Source organism: Beta vulgaris, chromosome 2, assembly GCF_026745355.1.
Source record: "Beta vulgaris subsp. vulgaris cultivar EL10 chromosome 2, EL10.2, whole genome shotgun sequence".
Classification (NCBI taxonomy): Eukaryota; Viridiplantae; Streptophyta; class Magnoliopsida; order Caryophyllales; family Amaranthaceae; genus Beta; species Beta vulgaris.
Window position 1 is genome coordinate 11,114,667 of NC_079203.1, and position 15,569 is coordinate 11,130,235.

The 15,569-nt window shown below is 35.4% G+C and overlaps 1 protein-coding gene across 1 annotated transcript; it reads right to left on the reverse strand.

The window, feature by feature from the left end:
* Positions 1-1,442: 1,442 nt before the first annotated feature.
* LOC104906200 (ABC transporter B family member 19) lies at positions 1,443-14,291 on the reverse strand. Its single transcript, XM_010694925.4, has 9 exons — positions 13,596-14,291; positions 13,137-13,191; positions 11,514-11,689; positions 10,123-10,323; positions 9,391-9,650; positions 8,764-9,304; positions 7,824-8,643; positions 7,476-7,717; positions 1,443-3,118 (listed from the first exon to the last, which is right to left on the reverse strand). Exons 1-9 carry the CDS (start codon positions 13,842-13,844, stop codon positions 1,910-1,912), a joined length of 3,753 nt encoding a protein of 1,250 aa, XP_010693227.1. The 5' UTR covers positions 13,845-14,291; the 3' UTR covers positions 1,443-1,909.
* Between the last annotated feature and the right edge of the window lie 1,278 nt (positions 14,292-15,569).

The following is a 15,569-nucleotide window of genomic DNA, read 5'->3' on the forward strand; positions in this document are numbered from 1 at the left end:
ACTACCAGTTACCAGCTATCCAATATTCGGTATCCGCTAATTACCAATCAAGACTATTCTTTTTCCAATCCTTTTTTTAATATTGTTCAACCAAGTAATTATTACTTCTCAGATCTCATTTTGGACCTACCATCTCATTTCATATATAATTTTGCAGTATAATAACAATATAAATGCCTTTGCTATCTCTTATAACATCAATTCATAATAAAATAATAAAAAAGAAAACATGACCTAACAATAATTTATCTGTTACTTCCTCCGTTTTTTTATAGATGCTACATTTCCCTTAAATGGAAATGTCATAATAGATGCTACATACCATAAATGGATTCTTTTTCACCATAAAAATCTTAGGGATATTCCATTTGGTACCATTGAATTTTTGGCTTTTCCATTTGGTACCACTGTTATTTTAAACTTCCACATTATACCACTATAATTTAATATTAATCTTTATTATACCATTTTTTTAAGTAAATTGTTAGTTAATGGTTGAATAAGAATACGATTTTGTTTGAGTTTGCATGTTTCTATTTGCAGTTGCAAAATTTTAATAAATTAAGATTTTAGGGTGTCGTTTTAACCCTTAAAGCTCTATTTTTCAGTCAAAATTTTCATAAAAATGATCATAATATTCTATGTCTTTTTATTGCCAAATATGACCTCAACTTTGACCTTAACGACTAAAACAATTACTAAAACCTTAACGCAAATTAAAACATGTAAACCGAAGTAAAACTCTAGCCTATTCTAACTTAAATTAACACTTTACTTAATTGAATGCTACAATAGAGAATAAATTCAAATTATAGTGGTACCATGTAGAATATCTGAAAAATAGTGGTACCAAATGGAAAAGCCAAAAGTACAATGGTACCAAATGGAATATCCCAAAATCTAAAAATACTATTAAAAAGTTGGTGGTCCCCCACCTTCTCTTTTAAAATACTCATACTTTTTCCTTAACAAATGTTTTTTTATTCAAAAAGTGGTGGTCCCCTACTTTCTCTCTCTACCTTTCTTAAAAACCCCCCACTTTCTCTATGTAGCAAGAATAAAAACACGGAAGAAGTATTACTTTATGATTTGATAAGTTTTCAATCTAATCTAATATGGGACTCAGAAAACACAATCTTCTATCATGATGATAGTAACACATTTTGATTCAATCTTCACATGTTGGAACACAATAATATATTTAAATATAACTTGGCTTTTAGATTCTCATAGATAATTAAGAAAAAAGGGAGAAGTTAGTTAGCTTTTTAATCGTTTATCTATACAATAGTTGTTAATGTCTGCCTTTTCTAGATATTTCTTTCCTTTCTTTTTCAATGTTGTTTTAACTTTTAGTTGTAATGTCTGCCATCAAAGCCACTCAAGAGTGTAACCTTATCTATATAGAAATATCATACTAGATTACTAGCACACACATGATATTGGTCAGAGAAAAAGTAAATCAAGATCTCAAACTAGGCCTTCCATGTTACCAAACATTTATATAGAAAAGATGGAGCCTTTAGTTATGCTGGAAAGGTCTTCTGCAGATTTTTTTTTTCCAGGTAAGAACTTCCAGTAAGGAAGTGAAAAGCCTACAACAAAACTCTAACCAAACCCAGCTCACATGCAAACAGTCTTTCTTTTTTCCTGAAAATTCTTCATTCATAATACAATCATATCTTACCCCATACAGAAATCAAACTTTTGGCAAATAAAAAAATATCTAGAAACAGCCTTACTATGCCCATATCTACAGCAATCACCATCTTCATCCACCTACCACCATCATTAGAAAAGAATTAGCTAAAATCGACGGTTGTTGATGTCCCAGAAAACATTACCAATCTCACCATCGCCGATGCCATCCTATGGCTATAATTAATTTAAAAAAAACACACTTGCTCGCTCACACATGGTGGAGTTGAAGTTGGGAAAGTCGAGAGTAAGCCCCCTCGGGCCTACTAATTAATTCAGAGTGGCTGCCTTGTTCTACAATGCGCCCATCTTGGACCACTCCTATACTACTTACTCCTCTTATCGTGGATAAACGGTGTGCAACAAGCACAGTTGTGCGTCCCCTCATTAACCTCTCTAAAGCCTCTTGAAGCACACACTCTGACTCTGCGTCTAAGGCACTTGTAGCTTCGTCCAACAGAAGGATGGCAGGGTCCTTAAGTACAGCCCTAGCAATAGCGATCCTCTGCTTTTGACCTCCAGAGAGCTGAACACCTCGCTCACCAACAGTTGTTTTATAGCCCTCAGGCAATGCACTGACAAATCCATGCACGTTGGCTGCACGAGCAGCTTCTATCACTTCGGCCTCTGTTGCCCCTTCTTTTCCATACACAATATTATCGAAGATGCTAGAAGCAAAAAGGGCGGGTTCTTGTTGTACCAACCCAATCTTAAGCCTTAGAGATTTGAGGTTCAATCTCCGAATGTCCTTGCCATCAATCATGACTTTCCCGGCACTTGGGTCATAGAATCGCTCAATCAATGCAATGACGGAACTTTTACCTGACCCACTCGCTCCAACGAGGGCTTGGCTTTGGCCTGCTCGAATTCTAAGGTTGAAATCCTGAAATACAAGGACATCAGGGCGAGTTGGGTATGAAAAATCAACATGACGAAATTCAATGTCCCCACGAATGGATTCAACGGGTTCTGCTTCTGAATCATCAGGGTCAATCCTTGTGCACCGGTCTAAGATTGAGAAAACAGATCCCACAGCCTCTCCACCCCTTATAATCTCAGGAGCAAGGCTCACAGTCTCAGCAACTGAATTGGCTGTGATGACTAGGACTACAAAAACCTTGATGACTTTGGAGAAAGTGGAAAGCCCTTTGCTCACAAGATGAGCACCATACCAGAGAATGAGAGCTTCCGAACCATACAAAGCGAGCTGAGAAAGGCCAAAGAGACTTCCTGAAGTTTGACTACGACGGAAGCTACGTTTTTGTGGGACCCGAAGCTCGTGGCAGAAGAGGGAGAGGATCTTCTCCTGAGCATTGAATGCTGCAACTGTTCTAATGTTGCTCACACCTTCGCCTGCAATCATGCTCGTTTTTGCATGTGCCTTGGCCGTGTCTCCTGCAAATCCTTTCAGTGATAGTTGCTGCAATGCACAATTACAAACCACATTACAGATCGTTATAAAGCAAAAGCATATCAGGATATCATCGGTCAATTCCATAAAATTAATCCTGCCACCAAGCTTCTGTTGACAAGAATCAATGTTGGTTGGGCCATATTGGAAAATATAAGAAAAATCTCCATGGATTAACTGTTACTATTATTGAAGATCAGTCACTTTCCTTCTAAAAGTAATGCACTATTATTAATCATACATACAAGAGTCGCTATAAGGTCAGTGATAGTTGATAATAATGTTGGAAAAAGGGATGTCTTAAAAGAAAAATCACATGGAAGCAACATCTGAAACAAGAAGTCACCACCCACCAAATAACTTTCTAAGACCATCACTACTGCGATTGGTCCAAAACAATATAATTACCTGATCTAATATTGCTAGTTCAGATTACACTATTGTAATGACAATTATTCATTCTAGACAGACGGAATAATCATTTTTGATTATGGTCTAGTACTTGCTATCTAAAACTACCAACAAATCATAAACTAATGCACAAACAACTTTTGGTCGGACTTTGGAGATTAAAGTGTTGATGAAGAGCTCGGATTTCACTTTTATGAAGTCGCTCTATAATTTGTTCTATAATTTTTGGTCCATTGATTCGATCCGAGATATTGGAGTTTCAATGATCCCAGTTTCCTATTAAAATATCACCTCATTTAGTATGAGATCCCCCGAATTTGCCCTAGGCATATGGAACAAAAATTTAGGCAAATTGACATAGTCGTTATATAAAAAAATAAGGCTAAATAGCAAACCATTTGACACAAAACAAGAGCATAGAAGGGTATATTGGTAATTGTACTTGTGTCGGCACCAATCTCCTTTTTGCCTCTTGTTTGGTAACAAACAGTTTGCTATATAACCATACCCTTATCTAGACATAAAAATCTCTTGTGGCTAAACACCAAAATAAAAAAAAGGAAACCTTCTTTTATAGGGTGTTTGGCATATTTCCTCTTTCTTATTATAAATCACATTAAATAGTTAGCTATTTAACCATGCCCTTATATAGACATAAAGATTTCCAAAATAAAAGAAGGAAACCTTCAAATTTTATAGGGTGTTTGGCATATTTCCTCTTTCTTATTAGTCACATTTATAATGAGGTTGAGTTTGCATGTTACTGAAGCCTGCAAATTTAGTGAGTCAGATGCAGAAGAGCCTAATTAAGGAAGGAGGACCACAACTCACAACTGTAGGGTTGTTGAGTGACACGTGGAAGACTGATATATTTGACTAAATGCTGGGAGTTACAATTTACTCATATAAATACATACCAACAGTGTAATGTAACAGTAAGATGCAATTATTCTAGGCGTACTGTCTGATACAGAAAGACGTTAGTTCTTGCAGAGCCTAGATTAGAACAAGGACAAAGCAGGGATCCAAAGGGGGTGTAATAGTAAAAGAACATCCAGAAATTTTTTCATGAAATAACCTAAACAGTATAAAGTGGTGAAAACTGAACAAGAACATTTTAACCACGAGACCAAAAAAGTTTTGGAATGCCAAGAAAACTTCATCATTCCCATACTGCCATGTTAAAGCAATAATAGAAAAGATTAAATAAGCACTAAAGAAAAGGAAAAGGTAAAAGAGACATAGTTTTACTATGGTGAATTGGTGATAAAACCTTTTGATGATGGAGAGATTATAATATGCTTAGCTAGTTAAACGGTAAAACAGTTTGACTTTTACACTAATAAACGGACAATTTATTACGAAAATATATATTAAGATCAATAGAACAATATTTAGAATAAGCATAAGACGAAGTATTGTATATATTTAGAAATAGAAAAGATGGATAGCATGAGTTTTTCCAAAAAGTTATAGAACTCAATTTTCTTTTTCCTTACTTTTATGAAATTATCAAAGAGTCTATGATCTCTCAATCATAACTAAACCATTTTCTACATTAATCAAGTTATAGGTGTGAAAATCATCTTAAATACTATATAATTTTGCTACCAAGGATTTTTGGGTATAATGATATTTTAGAATGACTTTTTATCTCACACGTAGGAGATTAAAATTCATAAATGTTGAGAGATTCATAAGAAGTTGGGGCTTGTTGGACTTTAAATTAATGACTATGAACAACGACAACCTAGAAAACTACTCCCTCCGTCCCAAATTATTTGCAACATTTGCTTTATCACAAAGACTAAGAATTAACAAAAAAGCAAATAGGTAAATTGTGAGACCTATGTACTATATATGAAAATATTTAAAAAAATCAAGGAGGGAGTGATGGCAAATTTGTAAATAAAGTGTGGGACCTATGTACTATATATGAAAATAGTTGCAAACGTAGCAAATAAATTGGGACACATCTAATTATCAAAAAAAATTGGGACACACCTTAATGGCAAAATATAGCAAATAAATTGGAGCGGGAGTATACAATTTTGTTGTAGTAAAAAAAACAAAATGGTGTATGATTGTATGGGAGCATGAATTTCACAATATATAGCATGTGATCGGGTCTGACTAGAATCTATTGGAACTCTCACATAGTCTTCACTCTTTTCTCTCTCATATCTCACATAAGAAAGTGGCAGCTGGCAGGTGGTTAAAAGGTACTAGTAAAAGTTAGGAGAGAGAAAAGGTAAACATTATTACACCAAGATAGTCACCTTTGAGAGATTTTTTTTGGGGAAAGTAAAGGAAAAAGACTACAAGGGGGGGGAGAACCTACTGCCTAGAGATGGAAGCTAAATTAGGCTCTAGTAAGAAAAAGTAAATGATAGGATCTTTTGCTAGTTCTTTTGTAAAAAGGGCTAACTAACAAATTAAGTATTGTAACTAAACCATTGAGAGCAATAACGATTTGGTTATTGTACTTGTGTAAACTTCGTTCTATTTTCTCTATATGGTTTGTTATCAAACAGTTTGTTATTTAAACTCGTTATTGAGATAAACTGAAATATAGTGAATAATTAACGTGAACTAAATAAAAATAAGTCCAAAAGAACAGAACCTTAATCATATACTTCTTTTGTTCAGATCGAGTTATTTGGATGATAACAATTTGTTATCTAGCTATGCATTTTTTTTTTAAAGTCATTGGAAAAATCTGTACTTACCGAAGACTTGGAGTATTTTCTTATTTACGACGAGTGATGATACCCTATAAGCTTGAGACACTTTCACATACGACACATCTACGCCTATATTCAAATTTGACTCCTAAGACATGAATGTCATAACTTAGTTGGGAAAGTGTTATGAAAATAATAGCCAAAACCTGAAATTAAATCTTGTTTTATTAATGCACTTAATCACTCATTTACACTGAAAAATATTGACTGAATATAAGAAAAGGAAGTATATTAGTGTACTTTTGATCTGCTATCTTGACAAGAAAACTATAATTTCAACAATGTTAGTATAATGGTATCAGTTGCTAATAGTATTTTTTTGTGGGTTAGAATTTGAAGATGAAATAAAAATTCATTAAATTAATACTGTACGACGGCAGTTCAGGATACATTATTTAAAAGGGTTAGTGTGGAATTCCAAAGGAAAGAGAAAAGAAAGGGAAGCACGAAGCACGTGCAAGGCAGATGCGGAGAAAGAGGGCAACTTTTACCCTTTTGTCGTTTTATAAGTTTGCATGTAATGAAAATAAGATTCCCAGAGCCCAGAAATGCAGGGGCCCTGACACTTCCAACTTAAATAAAAATACTTGGTCTTTGACAATTTTGCCAAACCCATCATCTTTTATGACTTTAACAGTTGTTCACAAAGTACACTTCCTCATACCCCATCATAGCAACAACAAAAGTAGGAATGGCCAATGGGGAACCAAAACAAGATGTTTCAATGTGAAATAGGATAATCAGAGGACCCCTCACTTCAAATACACTTGCAAAAATGGCATGTCAAGCCAAGTTGTGATTCAAAACATTTAGATATCAAGCCTTTTTCTAAATCGCTAAATATGTTTTGCAAAACATTACCAATTTAACAAAATCACATATTGTGTGATATTTGCGGTTATAGTGGCGGATCTAGGATTTTTATATAGGGTGGGCCGAACTTATTGATTAATTTCTTTGAAAAAAACCAAAAACAAATGTCCTTAGAATCGAACTCGTGACTTGATGTCTAGTATAGACACGCTCGAACCACCTGCTCCACCATACTTATTTGCATTACTATCTCAGATAGGTTATTTATAGATATTTTGGAGCATGGGGTGGGCCGAGGCCCGGGTTTTCTACCAATTATGTCGATATACTTAGAATGGAGAAACACGAAAGGAAATGTAAATTTTTGCAGACTATTTAAAGGTGGAAAAGTTGGTTACCTGAGCAAAGTTTGCAAGGACTAGAAGTGGGAATGTTCCTAGTATGAGAAGTGATACTCTCCATTCCACAATGAAAGCAACAATGAACGAGGTGAGAAGAGAGGTCATGTTTTGCAATATAACGGAGATCCTCTCTGCGATTGCAGATTTCACATCGGCTGCATCAGTTGCTAACCGAGCTGCTAGGAGGCTAGAGTTGTGCTCCTCCTCATCGAACCATCCGACTTCATTCCTCATGATTGCTGCAAGAAATCAAAGAAATAAGAATTCAATACATTTTCCTATGCTAAAGCTAAAGTCATAAATTGTAGTCATCTGTAGTATAGGAGAAAGAGATTAATACACTACCTGCAAGCATCATCCTTCTAACTCTGGTGGTGAGATTTTCACCCATGATGCTAAAGAAATAATGCTGAATTAAGTATGCAACCACCGCGTAAATTCCTGCCCCAATGTAAATAAAGACATATTCCTTAGTCTTCTTTTCCATAGAAGCATAATTCTGATAGTAGAAAACCTCAATCATGTTGCTCATCACGATAGCGAAAGTTGGACCAATGAAACCAGAAAGTATTGAACCTACAGCACCCATTATTGAGTAAGGCCATTCAGGGGCATTAAGTTTGAGAAGCCGAAAGAAATAGCCTCGTGGTGCAGGGTTCTTCCTCTCTGACTCAGCACTAGAGACCATCTCAATTCGGCCATCAAGACCCGTGCTGTATGAGTAGCTCAAGTTCCTCAAACTTCCTGAACGAAGGCTCAGGGATTTCGTGGACAGGGAATGGCTTAATCGGGATGAACGATTACGGCGTGTGGAAGGGTTTGAGAAGTCCCTATTTCCAACCATTTCTTGAAACCGGATTAACGATGCATAAGCGCCAGCTTTAGTTATTAGTTCCTCATGAGTTCCTGTCTCTACAACTTGTCCTTGCTGAATTACAGCGATTGTGTCAACATTTCTGATCGTGGAAAGACGGTGAGCCACAACCACAGTTGTTCTTCCCACCATCAACCTGTCAAGTGCTTCTTGGACGATACTCTCAGAGCTAGCATCAAGGGCACTTGTGGCTTCGTCTAGGAGGAGAATTTTTGGGTTCTTTAACATTGCTCTAGCAATAGCTATTCTCTGTTTCTGACCACCTGAAAGCTGAACTCCCCTTTCACCCACCTGCATTCCCGTCAAATCAATGAATAAATATGTGCTTGGTTACACGAAGTCAAGAAGAAAATCTAGTATAAACTATCGATTAAATGAAAATCAGGAGAATTGTCAAAAGTAAATTCTTACATGAGTATTGTATCCATTTGGAAGCAAAGCAATGAAGCTATGAGCATTAGCAGAAGAGGCAGCAGCTTCAACCTCAGCCATTGTAGCATCAGATTTTCCGTAGAGAATGTTCTCAAGAATGGTGGTGGCAAAAAGAGCTGGCTCTTGGTTCACCAGACCAATCTGACCACGCAACCATGTCAATTGCAGTGTTCTTATGTCATTGTTGTCCAGCAAAACCTGACCATCATTAGGATCATAGAATCTCTCTATCAGGGATACAACAGTGCTCTTTCCCGAACCACTACCACCAACCACTGCAACCGTCTTTCCAGCAGGAAAGAATATTGAAAAATCTCGAAAGATCATAACATCAGGACGAGAAGGATAGCTGAATGATACATTCTTGAACTCTATATTGCCACTAATTTCTTCCAAGCACTTCCCATCACATAGATCTTGGACTATGGTTGGCTTTTGTTTGATTATCTCCATCAACTTGTATCCAGCTGCTTTGCCTTTGCTAAAGGCACCAAGGTTTGAGAATGACTGACCTAAGCTCCTGTAATCACGAGTTCACATGATATAAAAACAAATGTATTTTCTATAATCCCTTCAAAAAGACGATTTTAGAGTTTCGAATCTTACATGCCACCAACGATGGCAGAGAAAATGGCGGTGAACGCCTTTCCTCCATCACTCTGCCCATTCCTAATGAATACACCGGCATACCAGAAAACAAGGGCCCATGACATGCAAGCAATGCCATACGTACACCCGAGACCCAAACCCTTTGCCATACCAGCCTTGTAACCAAGTTTAAGAGTATTTTGAATGGCATCGGAATACGAATTTAGCGCCTTGGTCTCCCCAACATATGAATACACTGTTCGTACTTGTGCAATTGCCTATACAACAAATTTTCCCGAATAATCAACATGTATGTTATATTTTAATAAACTTAAAAGTAATCAATTTAAGCCCAAATTCATGTTGGCACATGTGTGGCTTGTTTTCCCCTTTTCAAAAGGTTTTGAAGTAATCAATTGGACAAAACATAACAAGGACAGGCAACTTAGCAAAAAGACAACTACAGTGCAGCTTCATACACAATATTTCATAATTTACAGACATTTTTTAGGACTGAAAAAGGGTCATTATTAAGATAAAGAAACAAATCATGAGGGATCAAGAAACAAAGCCAGCTAGCCATAACCATGAGACGCATGCTAGAATCATGAAAAATATGTACCAATATAACATATCCAAAATTATGGCACCTAAAGTCTTTACATCTTAATTCATTCCCTTTCCTTCTTTTTTCTATTTTCTGCTTTTGGCTTTATGAATGATTGCAAAAGAAAGAAATGTGGGACTGACCTGTTCAGCAATAATACCAGCATTGGCATATGATTGACGACTCTTCGATGTTAATCCAGTGAGAGTATAAGCATAAAGACCTCCAGCGAAGGCAATTCCGGGGATAACTGCCACACTAAGCAACGCCAGCCTCCATGCTGATACAAATCCCACCACCAATCCAGCCAAAAAAGTCGATAGATAATGTATGAAATTTCCCACCTGCACAATTCCCATTCATATCCATCAAAAGTTTGGTACTGTAACGTACACCATCTTTTCCCATTTTCCATTCACATCCATCAGATACTTTGCATCAAAAAGTCCTTTTATGGGACAACTAAATTCTGAAAACAAAGGCACCTCTGTTCCATCCATTTAAAGCCTTCATTAATCATTAGCATGGAAATGGCAGGGCTTGAAATAAATCCCAGCAAGAAAAAGGTGTTTCGCCGCATTTCGGAAATGTGAAAATCTTATGTCCTAGAGGTTTCCATGCACGTGCTTCATAGCTCAAAGATGATGTTCTTGAGAAAGCTATAATACATTAATCTACTAACTATTGGAGTGTCATTCTCTACCATATTCCTGAATATTTTCCCATGACTATGTTGACCCAAACTGAAGTGACTAAGCATTTCAATCAAATGTTGGAATGTTGAATTTTTGACAAAGACATTTTAAAGAGTCCATACATGTAGCATAAAAGGTACTAGCTGATATTAGCAAAGCTTGAAAGGGAGCAACATTAAAGTTGTTATAGGAGGGTGCCCCCTAAGGCAACTTTCTAACGTGCTCCTTCATGACACTAATGAATGGGTGGGCCTTTACAATTCATGTGATAAAAGTTTTAATCATTATCAACTAGTACATCTTACTAGATTAATGGTATTCCGCAATTGTTGACTTCAACGACTTGCATACTATAGGGTAACGCCAAATCTTTATTCAATCAATAAGTTCACCATTCACCTAAGATGTGTTCTCCTCATCTAAACTTATATGTACATAACTCATTACATCTCAGTAAACCTGATCACCTCTAATTTCAATTTATCTTGATCACATCTGATCACCTCTAATTTCAATTTATCTTGATCACATCGGATAAGCTAAGCTTAACTTCGATGAGCCCTGAAACTTATTTTTTATTGCCTTTAATATAGAATTGTAATTTTTACCAGGTGAGGGTGGATTCGAACCTGTGACCTATCGTTCACAGTACCTCAATCTTAACCACTAGGCCAAGGCATTCTTGGTACCTTATTTGAACTTATTAGTCCAAACTTAAATTTTTAAAATGTAATGATAATTGGCATTGAACTTATTCGAAATAAGTGAAAATAAGATGAGCGAAATAAAGACTCGATACAAGTCACAAAGGTTGATTAGAGTAAGGAAAGAGAAGACACCTTCTCACTAATGGCATCTTGAACAAGTAGAGTATCAGTAGAAACACTGAAGACAATATCACCAGTTCTAGCATCAGTGTCAAAGAACCCCACATCTTGTCTTAAAACTGCCTCCAAATATTTCTCTCTCAATGCTCCTGCTTGCCTTTCACCAGAGTACATCCAACAAGCAATTTCTACAAATTTCATAAACCCATCATTACAAAAAACAATCAAATTTTGCCAAAATTCTCTTATACTACAATTTCCAACCCCACAATTATAAAGATGAAAAATTATTAGTGATAGAGATGTTGTGGGGATAAAATAAATATTTATATTATCAACAAAATATAAATTGACAGATGAAAGATAAAAAACGACAAAGGGGCGGTCCCTTTTTTTTATTTGGCCCTCACACGCCTCCATCACTTCACTTTGGTTATAACTTATAAATCATGCTAAAAAAGCATAGAATAATTTGCCTTCTATTTATTTGTTTTCACATTTCCGTTTAATTTTATTCATCATACACACGGTATATACCATATACTTGATACATTTAATACTAAAAGTTGCTCATTTGTTCATTTAAAAGTCTCTTTTTTAGTTAATGAGCAATGAGAAAAAAAAAAAAAACATCGAATATATCATGCTCATTATACACTCGTGTGTATGATGAAATTTTTGGTTTTTTAGACATACAATGAACCCGTACATTTGTTTATGATATTAGTTATCTATATAAATAAGAATATGAATATTAATAAAAGATAATCATAAACTATATCATCATACTATGATGAAAATTTTTAATAACGCTATATTGTACTTCCTCCGTTTCTTTTTACTCGCTACACTTTCCATTATGGGAAATTTCACATTACTTGTTACACTTCTTTTTTGGGCAATGAACTTTCTCTATCTCTCTCCTCCCCCATGGGTCCCTTTTCTTTTTACTCTCTACCTCTCTCTTCTTCAAAAATTGCCTAGGAGTCCGTGAAATGAGAAGTGTAGCGAGTAAAAAAGAAACGGATGAAGTATTACTTGTATTAAAATGGAAAAAAATATTATTATAAGTTCCCTAAGGTTTTTGACCAAAAGCACACTTGTTTAGAAAGTGACCAAGTGCAGAAGTAGTACTCCATATTAAAATTCCTTCAAAAAGAAAAATCCATATTAAAATGATAATAATATGAAAAAATTGGTCTGAATAATTCCAACAGCAAAAACTATGATTTTGAATTATTTAGAAATCATTTTTTTCCTCAAAATAATCCTATCCATTTAGTGATGTCTTGAATAATTTCATTTTAAGTCAATTACATATAAGAATTAATAGTTGGGAACTGGGATAATTTCGAGTTAAAAAATGAAATTATTCTTGTCACTTCACCTAAACTCTTTACTTACTCAATTCACTTTACCTGAAATCCTAATCTACTTTAACATACAAAAAACTTATTTTTGTACTGATTTTAATGAGTAAAACTATTTTGTACTATATATGAACAACCTTTTAAAAAGTTGAAATAAACATCTTACGTCAAGTTTAATTTTTTTTACCTTTACTTTACATACTGAATTATTATGAGCTTCCTTAGCGCTACTACAAAACAAAGTAAATAACTAAAAACAACTCACCTGCGTAGGACGAGACGCATACAATAAGCCCAAGATAGACAAAATACAATGCATACTGCCCAAAACAACAAGAAAATTATTATTAACAATACAAGAAAGAGATCTCAGATCTCAAATGGATAATAAACAAACCTAACTATTATCATAATTTTTATGGCCCTTTCTTTCAACTTCTAAAAAAAATTACTTTCAGTTTAAGTAAATAAAATCCCCTAACTTTACATAGTAACAAATATAACACGAATCTTCAAAGCATATTTTTAGAGAAGCTAATTCCGCTGCCGACTAGATGGCACATTACGGCCATTCCAGTTCTAATTTCTGTTATTGGTTTGAGTCTCCTTATATTGTTTTTTCCAAAATCATCCGTAATTAATTAGGTTCCTTCCTAGTTTTATTTTCGAGTTGAATGAAATTCAGGTGAAAAGAACACACCGACGATAATAAAATATAATATACCTTGGAAACTTCATGAGTCATGGTTTGAAGATCAGACTGATTTTTGCCAAAGCCATTGACCATTTCACCAAAGAGAAGGAAAAAAACAGGCATAGAAGAGCCATGAATAACAGCACCTAAACTACCCAAGCTCATCAAAAAGTAATCATATTTATCAGCAAATGAAAACAACTGATAAAACGGCAACGTTTGCTCCTCTTTCTTCTTCTCAGCCTCTGGCATTGCTTTTACTTCGTTAGTTTGCGCCATTGTTGCTCTTCTTCACAAATTAAAAGAAAGAAGGAAATAAACTCAAACTTTTTTTTGTTGATGAAATGTGACCGTTTGATATTAGTTAAGGTGCCATTAATGAGATCTGGGATCTTTTTTTAACACCCATTTAATTTTAGTAGGAGAGAGAAAGTGTTGGTGTTTGTTTAACTGCTGATATTAGTAGTAGTACTTACTACAATACTACTTACTGGGTAGTATGAAAACTTTGGAACAGTATTTTATATTTTGATTCGTTGTGACCTCGATTTGGTGATAATGTGGGTAAATTTTTTTCTTGAAGAGAGAGAAAATGAGTTGTTTTTGAGGGAACGGAGTTCGAGTTGCTCACTTAGGAGAGAAAGAAGAGGAGACTGGAGAGTGGTCAAAGGGAAAATGGGGAGTTGGAAGAACTGTGATGAAACTTCAAGGAGAGAGAGTAGGGATTTTAGGACATTTTATAGCACCAAAATATTTCTAATCTTACCCCTTGTGTGGGGCCGCAGTACTTGCAAGAGGAAGAGATTATCACTTCACTACTTTTCTTTTCTTTTTTCTTGGATAAATTAGTACTCCCTCTGTTTTTTTTTTATCTTTCTCACTTTTCATTTATACATCTTCAAATGCACATTTTTGAACTTAAATATCTTTCATCATATATTAGTAAAAATTATAACGATTGAATATTAATAATGTACTAATTGAGACGAATCAAACAAGATCTCACATGACTATATTTTTTCTTATAAATTGAAAAAAAATGAGAAGATTTTCTCTAAGTATGAATAGTGTCAAGATTCTAAGTGAGAACAATAAAAAAAACAGAGGGAGTATGTTGTAGTCTCTTTAGAGTTAAAATTTTCGATATGTTTAAGTAAAATGAATCGACTAACATCCGACCTAACATCCTATGGGTTAGGACCAGGTTAAAAATACAACTTAAAAATAACTTGGCTAACTTGTTGTAAGCGTGATTTTATTTATTCGTCTACGCGGTGTGAGCGCGTATTTGTATTTCACAACCCCATTGTTAAATATTTTATTAAAATGCGTTTTCGAATTCGCCAACAAATCTTTAGAGAAAAACTCCTTAGAGACTTATACAATATAGATTTTCCCGTTCGAACTCCATAGATAGTCAATTTACTAAAAGTTGAGTTCAAGAGTGAGGGTACGAACATGGTCAGGAACAATGTCGCTCATTATTGGCGTCTACTAAATATGATTCACGACAAGTTTTATGCAAAATAACAATCACATAATAATTTTCATCCACCCTAAAAAGATTAGTCTAGGTTGGTTCAAAAAACACATAAAATACTACTTTTTATCGACAAGTTATTAAGCAATCAACATTCCAAGGTACCCAGTAACATTAGTGGAAAAAGATGCAAATGTTGCGGTCGAAACAGCCATAAGGGCTATGTTTTTGGCCAACAGCCCTTGTTGTAGAAGCCCTTCGACAAAAGTGATGGGCTACGATTTTGGCTCAAAATCGCAACCCTTCCATTTTGGAAGGGCTACGATCTAGGCCCAAAACCTCAACCCTTCCATATTAGAAGGGATGCGATCTAGGCCCAAAACCGCAGTCCTTTGTTTTCATAATTTTTTAAAAAAAAACCGCCAGCCCTTGCCAGCAGCCCACCACCCCCAACCACCCCAACCCAGCACCCCTCTGCCAGCAACTCCCCCCCCCAGCCCAGCCCATGCCACCCCCATCCCACC

What these genes read in the sequence shown, in the direction of transcription:
- LOC104906200 (XM_010694925.4), bottom strand. Translation starts at nt 13,844, where the DNA reads ATGGCGCAAACTAACGAAGTAAAAGCAATGCCAGAGGCTGAGAAGAAG. An exon ending in TGACTCATGAAGTTTCCAAG is followed by an intron (nt 13,192 to 13,595) that starts GTATATTATATT and finishes TGTTTTGGGCAG; the next exon opens with TATGCATTGTATTTTGTCTA. An exon ending in TCCTTGCAAACTTTGCTCAG is followed by an intron (nt 3,119 to 7,475) that starts GTAACCAACTTT and finishes TGTGCATTGCAG; the next exon opens with CAACTATCACTGAAAGGATT.